This window comes from Oncorhynchus mykiss, chromosome 9 (genome assembly GCF_057628025.1).
Source record: "Oncorhynchus mykiss isolate SJ-2025 chromosome 9, ASM5762802v1, whole genome shotgun sequence".
Taxonomy (NCBI): domain Eukaryota; kingdom Metazoa; phylum Chordata; class Actinopteri; order Salmoniformes; family Salmonidae; genus Oncorhynchus; species Oncorhynchus mykiss.
Window position 1 is genome coordinate 22,181,032 of NC_143030.1, and position 18,126 is coordinate 22,199,157.

General features: G+C 42.1%; 1 protein-coding gene, 1 long non-coding RNA gene and 1 pseudogene across 3 annotated transcripts; 2 read left to right on the forward strand and 1 right to left on the reverse strand.

The window, feature by feature from the left end:
- Positions 1 to 3,703: 3,703 nt before the first annotated feature.
- LOC110533003 (RNA-binding protein 4.1-like) lies at positions 3,704 to 4,847 on the forward strand (annotated as a pseudogene).
- A 4,379-nt stretch (positions 4,848 to 9,226) lies between these two features.
- LOC118966012 (uncharacterized) lies at positions 9,227 to 13,432 on the reverse strand. Of its 2 annotated transcripts, none has more exons than XR_005053199.2 (3): positions 12,423 to 13,432; positions 11,947 to 12,109; positions 9,227 to 9,786 (listed from the first exon to the last, which is right to left on the reverse strand). It is a non-coding gene; the product is annotated as an uncharacterized LOC118966012 (long non-coding RNA). The 2 variants fall into 2 exon arrangements; XR_016483146.1 differs by having other exon boundaries at positions 11,834 to 12,109; positions 12,423 to 13,309.
- On the forward strand, positions 13,398 to 16,315 carry LOC110532947 (RNA-binding protein 4.1). Its single transcript, XM_036987514.2, has 4 exons — positions 13,398 to 13,520; positions 13,997 to 14,429; positions 14,540 to 15,207; positions 15,659 to 16,315. The coding sequence occupies exons 2-3, from the start codon at positions 14,021 to 14,023 to the stop codon at positions 15,178 to 15,180; spliced, it is 1,050 nt and encodes a 349-aa protein (XP_036843409.2). The 5' UTR covers positions 13,398 to 13,520; positions 13,997 to 14,020; the 3' UTR covers positions 15,181 to 15,207; positions 15,659 to 16,315.
- The last annotated feature ends 1,811 nt before the right edge of the window (positions 16,316 to 18,126 follow it).

Sequence of the window (18,126 nt, forward strand, 5' to 3'; positions counted from 1 at the left end):
AAGCTTTATTGGGGAAATACCAGAATAAGTGATCTATTGATTCTGTCTCTTCGCAACAATATATACAGAGCTGAGATTGTTGTATGTCCCATATATACAGCATTCTGTTGGTGGCAATATTTTATATAATCATTTAAATTGAATTGAGTCAAGTGTAGTTTTTCTTTGTACCAGTTCATAAACCATGTGCCATGGAGTTGGTACATTAAAAATCTCCCCCAATTTAGTTTGCAACCTGCATGGCGCAGCTATCAACATTTTTGTCCTCAGATGAAACTGGTTTATTTTTCTATTTATGCCAGTTCCTTTCAGCCAATTTGTATCTTCAATATATGGCAGGCAAACAAGTTCCCTACCTTCTCCCTTTTCCACTTGCCTCCTCCATTTTTGTGGTAGTGCTGCAATCAGGTGGTTGTAAATTTGTATTGAGCAAATATTCCCATATATTTTCAATAACTGCATATGTGACATAACTACTCCATTTCTATTCATAATGTCATTAATAAATAAAACATGTAAACATTTATTTCCATAAAGAATGTTTTTTTTTATGAGTCAATATACACTTTTAAAAAAAATAAAGGGAACACTAAAATAACACATCCTAGATCTGAATGAATGAAATATTCTTATTAAATACTTTTTTCTTTACATAGTTGAATGTGCTGACAACAAAATCACACAAAAATTATCAATGGAAATCAAATGTATCAACCCATGGAGGTCTGGATTTGGAGTCAAACTCCAAATTAAAGTGGAAAACCACACTACAGGCTGATCCAACTTTGATGTAATGTCCTTAAAACAAGTCAAAATGAGGCTCAGTAGTGTGTGTGGCCTCCACGTGCCTGTATGACCTCCCTATAATGCCTGGGCATGCTCCTGATGAGGTAGCGGATGGTCTCCTGAGGGATCTCCTCCCAGACCTGGACTAAAGCATCCGCCAACTCCTGGACAGTCTGTGATGCAATACGTGGAGGCCACACACACTACTGAGCCTCATTTTGACTTGTTTTATTTCATTGATAGAAATAATTTCCTCACAAGACTTTTGGAAGTCTTCATCTATGAATTTTGCACAGTCTTTGACAGAGTCTAGAAAGGCAGATATGTCACTAGTAGGAAAGGCATTACTGGTATAACTTACAGGCAGCAAGTTAAAAGAGAACACATCTCCAGGGAATCATGGCATTATCAGTGAAATCTATAAATATTTTCAGGAGGATATTATTGAATTTGTTTTTAAGGAGGCAATTTATTTAGGGGTCCTGCGTGTTTCTATGACATAAGGCCTAATTTCTGTAATAATCAAACAAAGATTCTATGATGTTAGAAAATTGGAGACCAATCACATTAATGAAAAATGATGGAAAGCTACTTGCATCCATCTTTCCAGAAAGACTTAAAAAAAGGTCTTGACCAAATCATTGACGATACACAGTCTGGTTTTATGAAGGGCAGACATATATGTAATAATATTCTACTAGTATTGGACTTGACAATGAGCACATTATGGAAGATGGCTTTATTTTATGTGTAGACATTTACAAGGCATTTGATACAGTTTAACATTTTCTTTTTGAGACTTCGATATGTTGGTTTTGGTCATTATTTTCAATGTGTAATTAAGACACTACAATAATATTAACAGCGCTGTTAAATTGTCCCATGGAACTTCACAAAGATTAGATGTGGAACGAAACAAGGATGCCCAATTTCCCCTTATTTTATTGGTCACACAAGTTATGGCACTTCATATAAATAAGGATTGTTTTAGGGGTATTCAGATACAGTTGCAAATGAGAACTTGTTCTCAACTAGCCTACCTGGTTAAATAAAGGTGAAATAAAATAAAAATAAAAGACAAAGAGAAAATGTTCACAATTGGCTGACGACACCATTTTTTTTTGAAAGATCATAATGAAGTCAAAGCTATTGAGTGTATTAATGCCTTCACACATGTATCATCTCTGAATATTAGGAAATGTGAATTATTTGCGTTGACTCAGTAACTCAGTATGTAATATCCCTGTAAAAGATGTGATCACATATCTTGTTATTACAGTTAGCAAAGATCAGACAGAAAGGGCCAACTTAAATTTCTCTCCTATTGTAGAGAGAATTGGAAAGAGATTTAACTCCTGGTTATTAAGATATATTTCTTTATCTGGACGAGTACTTTTATCACAATCTGAAGGTCAGTCCAGATTAGTTTATTCTTCCCTTGCCTTGGATGTTCCTCTGTCAGTAACTATAATGGTTGATACTAAATTATTTAACTTCATATGGAGTAATGAACCTTATTATTTAAGAAAAGGGGTGATATGTAGCACCCAAGGTGAGGGAGGGTTGAATGCTCTGGATTTTAAAACCTCTAATATAATATTTTAAGATTAAATGGATACAAAACGATTTAAGAAATAAGGGTTGCATCTGGAATATCATCCCTAATTTAATGTTCCAAAAATATTTGTGGTCTAGAATTCTTACTCAAATGCAACTTTGATATGGGTAAAATCCCTATTAAGCTTGCAAACTTTTATAAACAAGTACTTCTAACTTGGAACCTGATGTTCAAACACAATTTTTCCCCTCATAGGTATACAATCTGGAATAATAAAGACATAAAATACAAAACCAAGTCTTTGGTTTTCCAGAACTGGTTTGACAACAACATTATTGGGGTTAAACAATTTATTGAGTAATGATGGACAACTATATGATTATCCAGAATTTATTAGAACACACAATGCTACATTCACTCCCAAGGAGTTTCAAATGATTGTTAGCGCTGTCCCTAAAGGTGCTATTTTTCTTTTAGGAGAATATAACAATACTCCAAGTGCACCTGTTGAGGATTTTGTAGCCTCAATACAATTTAAAGGTATTGACATTTTAAACTATAAATGTAATAACATGTACTGTATATAAGGAAACTATGTTACTATTTCCTCTGCTAAAATGTACTGGAATGCAGCCCTAGGACAAGTGAACTGGAACAAAGTTTTGTTATCTGGTAAATATTGTATATCTAGTGTGAAAGAAGTATCATACCAACTCATTCATAGAATCTACCCTGTAAAGACCTTTATTATACACATATTTAAAATAGCTATTGATAACAAATGTGTGTTTTGTGATTGTGACCCAGAGACTCTTCACCATTTATTTTGGGACTGCTCTTATGTCAGACGATTTTGGTGTGAGTTAGAAGATTTTATTTTAAAAGAAACTATCAATATTAATTTGAAAGACTGATATTATGTTTTATTTTGAACCAAATGATATGGACCCTGATTTAACTTTCATTGTTAATTTGTTTATTTTTCATGGAAGATTCTTTGTCCATAAAATGAAGTGGGCAGAGAACAAACCCCTCTTCACATTATTTAAGATGGAATTGAAATATTATTTTGAAATAATCAGTAAAAGCAATGCACACCATAAAAGTATTTAACAAATTGAAAATGAATCTTGATATGTAAGTCTGTTAGGTTTATGTACTCTTGATTGTTTATTTCATTTTTTTTGTATTTTGTGTTAATACACAAATAAAAAAAACTGTTAGCTTGCTAACTTCAGGTAACGTCTAACGTTAATCATTTCCTTTCACTTCTGCCCACTCTCACCATCACAACTTTGTTTGCAGCTAACTGGTATATTGACATGCCTCTCCACTCACAGGCTTTGCGTTGACACAAATATGGTGAAGATCTTTATTGGAAACCTCCCTAACGAGGTCGAGAAGGATGAGCTCGAGGCTCTGTTTACTCAACATGGTGCAGTGACAGATTGTGCAAAGTTCAAAAACTATGCCTTCGTCCACATGGATGACCGTAAGTCTGCCACCAAAGCCATCCGCAGCCTGCACCTATTAAAGCTTCATGGCAGGCCAATCAATGTGGAGCCAAGCAGGGGAAAGAACCAGGGTCTGGTGAAACTTCACGTGGCTAACGTGGAGAAAGGCGAAGAAGATGCGCTCCGCACCTTGTTTGAGGAGTATGGCACAGTCACAGAATGTGCTGTTGTCAAAAACTTTGCTTTTGTCCACATGTCCAACTCTGATGAGGCCATGGATGCCAGAGGGATTAGACAACTCTGACTACCAAGGTAAGAAACAGACCCTCATTTAATATTCACTGTTGGGAAGTCCCAATGTTAAATATGGACTTTAGTTTTGTGTGTCACTGTCTGACTGGTTATCATGGTTTTCCTCTTTAGGCAGACATCTTCACGTTCAGATATCAAAAAGACGTCCCAGACGGGAGGAAGAGGATTATGGCCCCCCACCAAATAATGGCGCATACTGGCCAGCACCTCACGGCTACCCTGTGGACAGGGGGAGCCGGAACCCCCTCATTACAGAGATTGCATGTCAGGGGGGTACCCTGGCCTCCCTTCACCCCCTCCCCCTAGACGAGCCCCATACCCCCCAGAGCGTGCTTATGAGCGCGAGAGGGAAAGCTAGCGGTGGTGGATTACTATGAGAAGTACAGAGCTCGCCCTGCCCTTTACGGTTGCTTCTCAGGCTATGGAGATGAGAGGCGAGTTGGCTCCATACCCCCACCACCACCCTCTTCTGCCATGGTTAGGGCTCGCCTTGCGGCCTCCTCTCTCGCCCGGTATGAGCGTCACCCCCTCCCACCTCTGTCCTCCTACTACGCAGTGACCACAGTCCCATCAGGAGACCCTCTCCTCCCTCCATGCCCCGCATGGGTAACGGCTACTCCTATGAGCGCTTCCAGCTCTCTCCTCTGTCCAGGCCTGCAATGTACAACCTACCACGTTCCAGGGACCCCTACGCTGACAGGGTCCCTCCACTGCCTCCTGCACACTACTCTTACTGAATGCACACTGGTGTTTGACTCAAGGTGAGATATCAGAGACAGGGTATTATACTATGCAAGTCAACTCCCTATCTAGCTCAATTTTTTTATTTGTTATATATTGAATTGGGGATAACCTCACGTTGAGGCTTAATGTCCAAGGACATTGTTTCTCCATCTCCTTAGCCTTCATAAACTCTCCAAATCTGCTTCAACTGAACAATGTCAAATCGTAATATACCTTTATAAAGAATGCAGGGCATTTTTCTGAACCTGAGCGCGTTCATCCATGAGTACAATGCGCTTTGACTTGTGTGGTTTGCTCTCTTTCCAGGTTTAAATTATCTGCCAAGATTGTCGTTGTCTCCTGATGCACGTGGCGCTATACCCCACTTCGCCTGTGGCGGATTGCGTTGCGTTCACCTGCGATTTACTGGAAGACTTTTATTATTATTTATTGCTTGCGGTCACTCCATACTTTAAAAAAAAAGTAATGTTAATGGATGAAAACCTAAACTGTGACATTTATGAATGGAATATTTGAATAATAGTTAAAGAGCAATTTATGTAATTTTGGTAAACCTGAATGTTGCGAAGGTTGTGGAGATATCTTTCAGAAACTTAAGAGATGTATCTAGCTACAGTTTGAGAAATAAACCACATAATAACGTTTTAAGTAGAACTTCGCTTTAATTGGTTTGGTCTTGGCTGTAGGTGGTATTTACCGGTATTCAAGACCTTTTGCAACGTAACTGTCGGCATAGTGATTTAAGTTAACTACCAATGTATATTTGATTTGTTAGACATTTTTTGTTAAATGATATGCCGATTTTTATACCAAGATACCCCAAAGCTGCGTTTATGTATGATTTTCTTTTCTTTACAGATTACGTTTTGATTTCAGACAAAATACTCTTTGTCGTCATGGGAAGCCAATATCACTAACTTAATCTATGCCATTTCAGTCCATTCTACTGAAAATACGTTTTAGTGTTTAGTTATTTTCAAAGTAATGGGGGAAATTACCCACTTTATACATTTGCCATCGCAAAGTTCAAAATGTCATCCATCTCTTGTGATCTCAAAGCGCTTAATTGCTCAATGACGCTTCCCAATCACTCAACCACTAGATACCCTACCATGTTCCTCACCGTCACACTCTTAAATATATTTCATGTTTTGGTTTTTGCTCTCGCATTTATGACAGTATTAGCCCTGTTCTTAGCACCTGCTTTTTGTAGGTTGTTAGAACCATGATCTGTGGATTGGTGTTGTGGACACACTGTACTGTAGGAGACTGCTGTTCTGAGGTCAGTAAGCCTGGGTGTCTTATACTGTCCAATGAGGATATATGGAGGTAATGTTACATTAATTGATAATTTATACAGAAGTATAATTTATCAAATGAAACAGTGGATTACATGTTTTAAGAACATTCTGCCAATCCCCCTCACCTACTTTAAATCCCATTTGACATACTTTGCCCCATGCTTAGTATCTTTTTTTTGTATCCTTTTCAATCCAACTGATCCCCGTCTTGTTTCTACCGTCCTCTAGGCCTCGTGTTCTTTCCTTGCACAAGAGGTTGGTAGGGAAGTGGAATTCTGCTCAAAGGTATTGTGAAATTATTTTAAGTGGAATTGTGAAATTATGGAGGTGTCTATAATGAAAATATTAGATTAAGTCTGGTCGTTTATACTAAATGTCGGATTTATTTTTAATTGTATGGACACATTTTCCCCTGCTTAGTGGACCCTTTCTAATTAAACTTGTCTCCATCCTATTTCTCCCATCTCTTCCCCTCTAGGCCAATTTAAAGGCAATGCTACCAAATACTAATTGAGTGTATGTAAACTTCTGACCCACTGGGAATGTGATGAAGAAAGTAAAAGCTGAAATATATCATTCTCTCAACTATTATTCTGACATTTCACATTCTTAAAATAAAATGGTGATCTAGCTGACCTAAAACAGGGATTTTTTACTAGGATTAAATGTCAGGAATTGTGAAACTGAGTTTAAATGTATTTGGCTAAGGTGTATGTAAACATCTGACTTCAACTGTACATATCATAGAAATACTTGGAGATAGCCCTACGGGACCATGGAGTGTGCTGTTGTGAGCTTATTGGTCATGCTCCTGTCTGGGGTGTGGCATTGTGTTTCTCCTTCTGAAGCCACATTGGTTGAGTGTGGCACTGGGAAGACTTGTACTCTGCCCCTACTCAGCCTTAACCCTGCCACTCTGGTCTGCCCTGGTTCCTCCCTACACCCTTTGATCAAGTGGACCATCCAGGGAATCTTGGACACAGGCTACAGCTCATCTCCAATAGTGATCCAGACCAGTAGAGCCCCCACCAGTCTGCTGAAGGCTGACACCACCAACTGTGAAAGAGTGAATCTCCCCTAGTGTTACCTGCTGTGGACTTGGAGCACTCCGAAACCAACAGGCAAAGGTTTGGCTTGGGTCTGCAGAGAGCTCCAAGCAGGCAAAGAAGGAACATCAATCTATGGAGAGCTCTGTGACTATACTCCAATATCCAATACAGAGCTCTGTTCAGGATAGAACCAGGAGGTGTATAGGTTTTTCAATCATCCCTTATGGTGGCCAGCCAGACTCGCCCTCAGGCTCCTGCCTCCGCCTTTGAGACACAGGACTTACCTCGCATCTAAACTCAGCATGCTCGCCAGTGAACCTCCTGCCCGTGCGCAACCCTTAACCTCTGACCACATCAGACCAGCGACCCTCTGGCACAGTTTTCGACTGATAATGACCTCCAGTCACACCTCAGAGGTGGAGAGCATAACCTTGTCTTCACTGACACCTGGGTCTGGACTCTATACCTGCCAGGTGCGGGATGTGACCCTGGCTCAGTTTGAGGTGCAGGATATCACACGCATCCCACCATGAGCAATTGCCCAGGGAAAACTTAAGTGAGGCTGGGGGAGGTGTTCACAGTATGGGGTGAGTGGCAGGGTTGAAATTGCTGTGGGGAACTTGGAGAGAGGAAGAGGATTGGCTGAGTGTAGTTACTTCTATTTAAGCAACATTTTCACACTGTGTCCCATTGCCATCAATGCATGACAAAGTTTGACCTGTGTGAGTGGATTTGCCTCAGAGGCAAGAGCAGCAGACTACTACAGGTTTAAGTTCCTCTATCTGTAACAGTGAGAGGTGTGGTGTCATTACAGCCACTAGAAGTGCTGTTTCCTAACTTCCTTTGTTCTACTTAGGTTGTGCTATGCACAGGTCTTCAATGTGAGCACAGGAGAGGGGATCCCGGGTGTGGCCCTTCAGTCTGGGGTGGTTCAGAGATGTCTAGAGAAATTACAAGGTTTCTCCATTGTCCTGGGTCAAGAGGTCATCATAGAAACATGTTGCCAGGACTGTCCGACCTCTTGTCTGCATGACTAGGAGGACATTACCACTCTGCGAATCCTCCATCGGTCACTCCTGAAGCCTGTTGACATCACAGCCTCCTTGGATACTGTGCTGCTCTGTCCCTCTGTCTCTGTGTACAGGTGAGCTGATGCCCGTTTCCTCTTCAGGGGCTCTTTAAGCTTGCAATAAGCCACCTACTACACACCAATCAGTCGACACATTTCTGCATTTATAATGGATGATTCAGGTATGTTATCAAAGTATAACGGGATATTTCAGATCCAACTACCAGTCTAACAATGTTACTACATTGCAGTATTGGTTTTAATATATTTTATATTCTTTCTAATGACCTCCCTGCCCACAGCCCTGTATACTGGGAACGAGATGCACTGCCTCTAACCCAGCTGGACCTTCTCCAGAAGAACAGCTCCCACTCTCTGGATCTCTCAAGGGAGAAACGGCTACCTCATCCACCAGGCCTCTCTGTCTGACTCTGGAGTCTACCGCTGTTTCCAGGAGGGGTGGGTGAGAGGGGGTTACCTCCTGCAGGTAGATGAGCATGAACGCATTCAGGTCCAGGCCCAAGTTGTGCTGGGCCATACTGGCTTCAGAGCTAGTTGCCCTGTCTCTTCTCCTTCTCTGCCTGCATAGTTCTATTTCTGGTTAAATTTGCCAGGCAAGAGAGTGGAAGAGGGGTTGATAGTCACCTAGGGATAGGGGACCTTGCCAATATGTCTTCACAAGTCCTTTCATTTGAAGTTACTATGGCCTATTGTGATTCAGCTAGGCACTCAATGAATAAATATGATTGTGAGAAGATGTGAGCAATTGAATTTTACATCGTTTGACTGGCTCACTAACTTCAGCTCCAAGATAGAGAAAATAGGGGTCATATCATCTCACATGCAGGTAGACTAAAACATATACAGGTATAGCCAGTTTTTCAGAATGTGCCTTTGTTCCTCACAGGTAAAATTTTTGTTGCTTCTACTTGCCAAAGCCTTTAACACGATAATCAAATCAAACGGTTTAATTATTATAATCAACATTTACAAAACGGTGACATAACAATATCCTTCCCCCACCTTAACATCGTCCTTCATTGAATTCTGATTCTTGCTCTTATTTGGGTATCATGAAAAAGGGTAATATTCACATTCTTTAGTGTCACATTTTATAAAATAACGTAAGTCTGGATAATACTTGAGGAGTAGGTTATAAGGTAGAATATAAAAACATTTGAGGTACTGATAGCTTGTTGCCACAGTCAATATTTTGATTTAAGCTTTCAGAATGTTAAGCATTTTAAGAAAACTGCTTCTAATTAAAGAGAAAATAATACAATATGGCTGTTATTGTAGTAAAAGTAATCTATGAAAGAAACTCAATGCACAATTGCCTCACTGGGTCCTCAGCCTGGTACTTGTGTCCAGGGGCAATATGCAGTGTAGAGCTGGATCTGGAGGCATGTCATCAGCTCCTCTGTTTCCATGGTGTGAGACACCTCCATGATGGATCTTATGATGGCTGATGCAATTGAAGGGATGTTTTCTTTCACTTTCTGGTTAACTTGGTCTAAGAGAAAAACAGAGGAATATTCTGCCTTTTGTTATTCTGGCACTAAATAAAATTACTATACAGAATAACAGCGCAGATGGGATGTCAGTGATGGCATGAATAACAATTATTTCATAGGGACAATGTTCAGGGTATTTCCTTAAAGCAGTACCAAATTAAGGTGCTTTTGATATTTGCTTTAACATTGTTGTTTTGAGACGTCAGAATTGCATCATTCCACCTCAGTCAGCATTTCCTCAAACGTCCATTGGTTGAAAGTCATTCCACTGTGCTTTGAATGTAGCCTTTTTCATAGGTGTTCATGTTACATATCATAATCTGCAAATGTCGTAAGCACTAACAAGACTATCTTAATTAAGATTTTACTGATAACTAAACCATTCTGAATGTTCACTTCCAAAGTTTCTATCTATCCTGTAAAGTTGGGTAAGCTGATCGAGGTAAAGACAGATTCAGGTTGAATATTTGACGGATATTCCCCTGTAGTTTTCCTTACGTCCACCAACAGCATTTAGGGACCATCAACAGTGACAAATCAAAATGTTCTCATTTCAATAGCTCTTTAACCATTACTCCTATGAATTTTGTAAACATTCTAATTTCAATAGCTCTTTGGTCACTCACACATTAACTTGGGCCTTTTCCCTGGGTCTTCCTGACCTCTAGGCAGGCACCTGGTGACCTCTGACTCCTGGCCTCTAGGCCTACACTCCCTGCCTGCCCACTCCCTGGAACTACAGGCCTCCACATCTACTTTCCCTCCCCGGTCAACACCCCTCTTACTTGGTCTTAGAGTGTAGCTCCTGGAATTACTAAGACGTCTACAGTCCCGCTGTCAGGGACCAGGTGCACAGAGCCTGTAACGGGGTTATGAGTGGCATGTGGTTCCTGACAGCGGGACTGTAGACGTCTAATTCTAAACAGGCTCTGTGCAACTGGTAACCCGCCTGCTTTTTCTCTGCTCTCGGACTAAGTCCCCACTCCAACCTCCGGCCTGAGTGCTGCCCCCGAGTCCGGCCTCCCCTGCTTGGGTTCGGAGTGCCCCCCGCCTCGGAAGCGTCCTTGTGCACCTGATTACCTGAAACAAGCTCTGTGCACCTGGTGACCCGCCCGCTTTTATCCGCTCAGACTAAGTATCCAACCTCCAGCCCAAGTCTGGCCGTCCCTGCTCAGTCTGAGTGCCCCCCGCTGATTCTGTCAAGCTCGTTCCCTTGGCTGTGGTTTCACTAGATAGTAGCTAGGGACTGTGGGAATCTCGTTCATCCATTAATGCGCGTCACTAATTAGATGACGAGGCATTTGGCTACCTCGAAACTCTTAAATATGCCCCGCCGTTTACCCCGGCTTCATCGAATTCTCACTTTGACCTGAGGGGGTCACAGCCACCCCGAAGGTGGTTTGAGTGCGACCGCGAAGGGTAGCATGCTACAGTCATATCATCAAATTGACATCCATTCGAGTCACGCCCGGTGGTATCAGAGGCTTTTGTCTTACTAACTGGACATCAGTCGCCGATACTAACCTTCAGCGGACTTTAACTGGCTTTTTACACCCAATCGACATCAAAAGCCAGTGCAATACTTATTGGCTTAAACCCAAATACCCCTCGCAGTATCTATCTGCACAATTGCCTGGGTGTCGGAAGAAGCAACGAAATAATCATCCCCTTTCAATAATTTGCTTTCCCAGTCAGCCCTCCGGGACAGAGCCATAGGAACCACCTTTACTAGCGCTTCATTGATTTTCCTCACTTTGACATGAGGGGGTCACAGTCACACCACGGGTGATTTGAGTGTGACCGTGACAGGTGGGTACGCTCCTTTTTGAATTTTATCAAGTTGACATTCAGTGATCCGTGCCCAGTGGGATCCTAGGCTTCTTCTGTCCGTTTTATGGTTCCGCAGCAAATCAATGGGCGTGGATGGCACTACCCACATCAGATGTTGGCCTCCCTCCTCAGACAAATTCTACGACCTGACCGACCCTGCCATTCGAGCCAATCCTTATCTCGAAGTTAAGTATCTTTTTTGGCAACTTCCCTTACCTACATTATGTGCCAGAGGCTGTTCATTTTGGGATACATTTAGCTAATATGGGTATGGACCGGCATGAGATTTACACCCTCTCCCCCGGATTTAAGGGCCAGAGAGCGCTCACCGGACGACGCTGAAACCGCAATGATTTCCAGGGCCCCTCTCTCAAGGTAAACCCATTCCAGGGTGCCCTGCCCTTCACAAAGAAAAGAGAACTCTCCCCAGGGCTCCCGCCAGCTGCTCCGGGATCATTCACGTTACCGCTCATCTGACAGTCCATGGACATTCTGAAATTAAAAAGTTAGAAAAATCATGTGCGATGAACATCGACAAACTAAAGGGTGTGCAATATAAGGGTAGTCAATGGACATTCTGAACCTTGTTTGAAGTCAGTAGGTCACATGACCAAGGAGCAATTGAAATGTTAATGTAAAAAGTGTCCTTTCGTTTACACTCTTAACTAATTCAACTAGGAATAGAAAATGCTGCTCACATTTCCACATGCTTATTCGCGTTGGTTAATTAGCAAATGAATGTCCAAATTGTGAAAATAAGACCGGTGCAATGTTGTGCGCAGTTTTCCAACATCATGACACTTACTTGGTGTCTGTGGCTCAAGTGGATTGAGGTTTGAAAGCGTGAATATCCAACTTGAAATTGTCTTTATCTCGGTGGTAAGAATAGTTGTTTTGCCCGCAGCGTCTCAAAAGGTCAGGCTCCAGTAAAACTGTGTCCAACGATTGACTTGCTTTGTCTACTTGAACGGGTACAGCGAATTGTCTACTGACACGCCAAGTTGTGTACCTACTATAACGAGTGTTGGAGGGAACTGGACAGCAAACAACGACAAGAGGACGATCGTTACGTCAGCAGCACCCGAAACAGCACCCCCAGTGGCAGTGACTGCTGCTTGCCTTGATCCTGTGATGGGAAATTATGTAATTTCCAAATAGCATGAGATGCTTAGGGAACGTCTGTTTTATGCGTTCACCTTTGAAGGCTCCATGCAACTTCCTTACGCTTTTCAGTAACAGACGGGCCCATATATCTATTTTATGTCCGTGTGAGTACGGTCTTAAAAGACGCAGTATAAATTAAACCAAGTAATTCTGTGATTCAGTTGCGTGTCAAGTGATCTGTTTTGGGAAAGGAGAGTTTACTTCAATTGACTGCCATCTAATCAGAATGCCCAAAAAAATCAGAAGCAGTGAAACTGATGGTTGCATGCAACACATAGCCCGACAGATAATGGCGCAAATAAAGTTTTTTTTTTTAAACAGAAAAACGTTTGTTAAATAAAATACGGATAACAGGCAAGCTAATATATGTAATACCATTTGAATTAGTTGGTTCGAATAGTAGTATATTCATATGTACCTAACTAGGATATTAAACAACCCTACAAGCTATTTAGTATTATACATTTATAGCTAACTAATTCATGTCACAGACAGAGGTGGTCGGTATCGCTGGCCTACTCGTTGTGTGTTGGCTACATTGTAACAACTTGAAGTGTCATTGGTGGTCTGAATTACTCGAATAAACGTGGATGTTGTTCCATTGGTCCATTCCCAGGCTAATCAATGAACAACGGTTGTGTAACCAATCAGCTGTGTTGACGCATCTCTGTAGGCGGGCTTCTTTAGCACGCCGGTGTAGCCATTTTTTTCACGACCGTGAAGCTGCTAACTGATTGAGGTAAGCGTTCCATTCAATCTTTCTTGGTCAATAGAAAATACATAGCTACTGCTAAAACATTTGAAATTGACTCGAGGTATGAACTCTGTCTACCCGCATTGAGGAATATTCTGTTTTGCAATAAAATATTTTGGAGTACCGTTTCTCGAACGGGTACGTGCGTATTGGGGTGGCAAGCTAGCTAAATTAGCTACTTTAGCTAGGTAATGTAGCAGGACAACGAGATTTACAATATTCGACGCCGTTTTCTATTTTCATTTTTGCTTCTATAAAATTTGGACATGATAATATTGCTGAAATAATAAACTTATCGAGGTTTTAGAACGATCGGTTTCTGTCGAAAGTGGTTAGCTAACATTCTACTAGATTACTAGCCCCCATGCTTGATGCCGATAACAAGTGCACCACTGTATTTAGTTTAAATTACAATCTCGCTGGTTCGCATAGTCTCATTAAGCTTTCCCCCCTCACATCAGGCTTTCTACAACACTGCTTCAAGTATGGTCAAGATCTTCATTGGGAACCTCCCTCGGGAGGCAGACAAGGATGAAATTCAGGTGTTGTTCTCCCAGTACGGTGCCGTCACAGAATGCGCCATCGTCAAGAATTTTGCTTTCGTCCACATGGACGACCGTAAATCTGCCACCAAAGCCATCCGCAGCCTGCACCTCTACAAGCTGCATGGCACGGCGATAAATGTCGAGGCTAGTCGCGGGAAGAACCAGGGAGCCGTCAAACTCCACGTGACAAACGTGGAGAAAGGCAACGATGATGAGCTCCGCACTTTGTTCGAGGAGTACGGCACAGTCTCTGAATGTGCTATTGTCAAAAACTTTGCGTTTGTACACATGGACAACTCCGACGAGGCTATGGATGCCATCAAGGGATTAGACAACATTGAATTCCAGGGTAAGATTTTTTAAAAGTGTTATGCTCTTTGAGAAGGTTACACATTTAGAAATGTGGCAACTACTGGTCTTCCACCTAATCATGTTCTTTGGCATTTCTTTCCCTAATAGGGAAACGTATCCATGTTCAGATATCAAAGAGCCGTCCCAGGTACGAGGAGGAAGACGACTACCCCCCACCCCCACCTGAGAGGGGGGGGTACTGGCCCCCTCGTGGCTACCCCGGGGAGAGGCATGATCCTCCACCCCCTAGCTATCTAAGAGGTCGTCACCCACCCCCTCATCACGGGTACCCTGCCCCCCCTCCACCACCCCCTCCCCCTAGACGAGCCCCTTACCCAGAGCGTGCTTATGAGCGCGAGAGGCAGAGTTATGCCGTGGTGGATTACTATGAGAAATACAGGGCTCGCCCTGCCCCTTACGGCATAATGACCTATGATGAGAGGCGTGTAGGCTCCTTACCCCCTCCTCCCCCGCCCCCCTCTTCCATGGTCAGGGAGCGTTTCATGACCTCTGGCCTCGATCCATATGAGCGTCGCCCCCTCCCTCCCCCCCCCTCTGCGTACTACGCCAGGGATCGCAGTCCCATTCGGAGGGCCCCTCCTCCCCCCATGCCCCCCGCCGGTAACGGTTACTCCTATGAGCGTTCCCGACTCTCTCCCATCTCTCGGCCCGCAATGTACAACCTACCCCGTACCAGAGACCCCTACGCCGACAGGTTGCCGCCGCCGCCTGCGGCTCGCTATTACTAAGCAGCGTACACCGGCGTTTGACTCAAGGTGAGAATAGGCCTGCGCTACAAACATTCTAATGGGAGGTGAAGTAGTACCTATCCTCTATATGGAGGGTCCAAGGTCACTTGATGCGCTCTTTAGATGGGCTTCATGCCTCAGTTCTGAGAGGAATGGTCTGACAGTCGCTCTTCGCTAAACCTTCAGAGTAACTGTGAAATGCTTGAACTGGGAGAAAAAGCATGTATAAGAGAGCTCTGCGAAAAATCGTAATTCTTAATCCTCTCGTTGGCACTGCTTGTTTGTAGGCAACGATTGAGCTAAACATAAATCATGTATTGGTAGAAGTGAGGAACTGATATAGAGAATTAATTTGACCATTCAGATTGAAGTTGCTGATGAGAATAGAAAGATGAATGTAGATTGTTTATAAATGAAACACGTGTTCGCTGCGGGTGTAACGGGCGGTTGACGTGTGTGTGGTTTGCTCTCTTTCCAGGTTTAAATATTTCAACAAGATCTGCGTCGTCGTCTCCTGATGCACACAGCAATTTACCCCCCTCGTCTGGCTGAGCGCGTTTCGTTCTCAGGAGGAATTGTAATGCATGACCTCGTCATTTAAAACCCTTTTATTACACTTGTATTGTTTCCTTATATTTTTTGCATTGTTTTAGTATTGTGCTTTAGCTATGTTTTTAGTCTCAGGCTCCCACGAGCCATTTAGTTGTGCGTTTTTATTTTACGTTAACATGATTTTGTCCTCTTGATATACTGTAACGTGTCATGATACAAACTTTTTGCTCTAAAATCTAATTTCTGAAATTTAATGATTGAAAGCTGCAACACGTTATTACGAAAAGGATGTTAATAATCGTGATTGAATATGAACACGTGTTTCCTTTGAACAACCATGCTAGTTTAAATTTTAAATCTATCGTCTGAAATTATGCCAAGTTATGGATTATGGAAAGGTAGCGCTCTGCGACAATGTACAACAGCATAATAAACCACTACGATGGACTATTTAAAAAAAAAAAAAAATTGTTAGTTGGACAAATACTTGCTGATGGTAGCGAGTTACACTAAGGTGGATAACGTTCTTATTTGTAATCAGGACATGATTTTAATAAAACTGGATTGTGTAGAAATTTTTAAATCACATCGCAGATTCTTAATCTTATGATTCAATGGCGAATGATCAGTTGCTTCTCAATATACTTTAACCATTTTGAAGGGGGATAAATGCTTGATAATGATCAAATGTCAAATAACGTTCTGTGTCCCCTCGACTTCAAGCGCTCAATCACAATTGAACTATGCCCATCTGCCCCTTCACTGCCCATCAATTTATTTCGGTGTCATGGGTTTGATAGAGCGTTATTGCCATATCCCCAGTTCTCACCATAATACACTCACTCTGGAAGCATCTCTGGAGAGATGTTCTTGGCACCGCCTGCAGGAACCTAACCAGGTAAGATGGGAGCTGGGACCAGTTGTATGAAACTTGGGGTTAAAGATTTTAGGTACACAGGAATCAGGAAAATGACACGACGTCTGCTTGGCATGGACAGGTAATATAAATGCTAATCTCTTCCATACTAAAAATCTATGTGTCTGTGTTTAGACAGGCAGCCCAATTCTTATTTTTTCCCCTCAACTAATTGGTCATTTGACAATTTAAAAAAAAACATTTTTTAGGTATTTTTCAAAGCTGAATGACAGTGTAAAAGAAAATTGTGCTGCCTGTATAACTGCAGCCTAATGTCTTTTTAAAGGGGCAGTCTCGGATTCTGCAACATTTTGGGATTTTTAGATATAGATGTAGGCTAAACCACTGAATCTCGAAGAATATAACTTAAATGCCTGATGACCTTTTAACTCCCACCTAAAAACAAGTTAATCAGAGCTCCAAATACAGTGCCTTGCGAAAGTATTCGGCCCCCTTGAACTTTGCGACCTTTTGCCACATTTCAGGCTTCAAACATAAATATATAAAACTGCATTTTTTTGTGAAGAATCAACAACAAGTGGGACACAATCATGAAGTGGAACGACATTTATTGGATATTTCAAACTTTTTTAACAAATCAAAAACTGAAAAATTGGGCGTGCAAAATGATTCAGCCCCCTTAAGTTAATACTTTGTAGCGCCACCTTTTGCTGCGATTACAGCTGTAAGTCGCTTGGGGTATGTCTATCAGTTTTGCACATCGAGAGACTGACATTTTTTCCCATTCCTCCTTGCAAAACAGCTCGAGCTCAGTGAGGTTGGATGGAGAGCATTTGTGAACAGCAGTTTTCAGTTCTTTCCACAGATTCTCGATTGGATTCAGGTCTGGACTTTGACTTGGCCATTCTAACATCTGGATATGTTTATTTTTGAACCATTCCATTGTAGATTTTGCTTTATGTTTTGGATCATTGTCTTGTTGGAAGACAAATCTCCGTCCCAGTCTCAGGTCTTTTGCAGACTCCATCAGGTTTTCTTCCAGAATGGTCCTGTATTTGGCTCCATCCATCTTCCCATCAATTTTAACCATCTTCCCTGTCCCTGCTGAAGAAAAGCAGGCCCAAACCATGATGCTGCCACCACCATGGTTGACAGTGGGGATGGTGTGTTCAGCTGTGTTGCTTTTACGCCAAACATAACGTTTTGCATTGTTGCCAAAAAGTTCAATTTTGGTTTCATCTGACCAGAGCACCTTCTTCCACATGTTTGGTGTGTCTCCCAGGTGGCTTGTGGCAAACTTTAAACGACACTTTTTATGGATATCTTTAAGAAATGGCTTTCTTCTTGCCACTCTTCCATGAAGGCCAGATTTGTGCAATATACGACTGATTGTTGTCCTATGGACAGAGTCTCCCACCTCAGCTGTAGATCTCTGCAGTTCATCCAGAGTGATCATGGGCCTCTTGGCTGCATCTCTGATCAGTCTTCTCCTTGTATGAGCTGAAAGTTTAGAGGGA

Coding starts and splice junctions, on each gene's coding strand:
- LOC110532947 (XM_036987514.2), top strand. CDS start 14,021: ATGGTCAAGATCTTCATTGGGAACCTCCCTCGGGAGGCAGACAAGGAT. Junction 14,430..14,539: donor AGACAACATTGAATTCCAGG/GTAAGATTTTTT, acceptor TTTCCCTAATAG/GGAAACGTATCCATGTTCAG.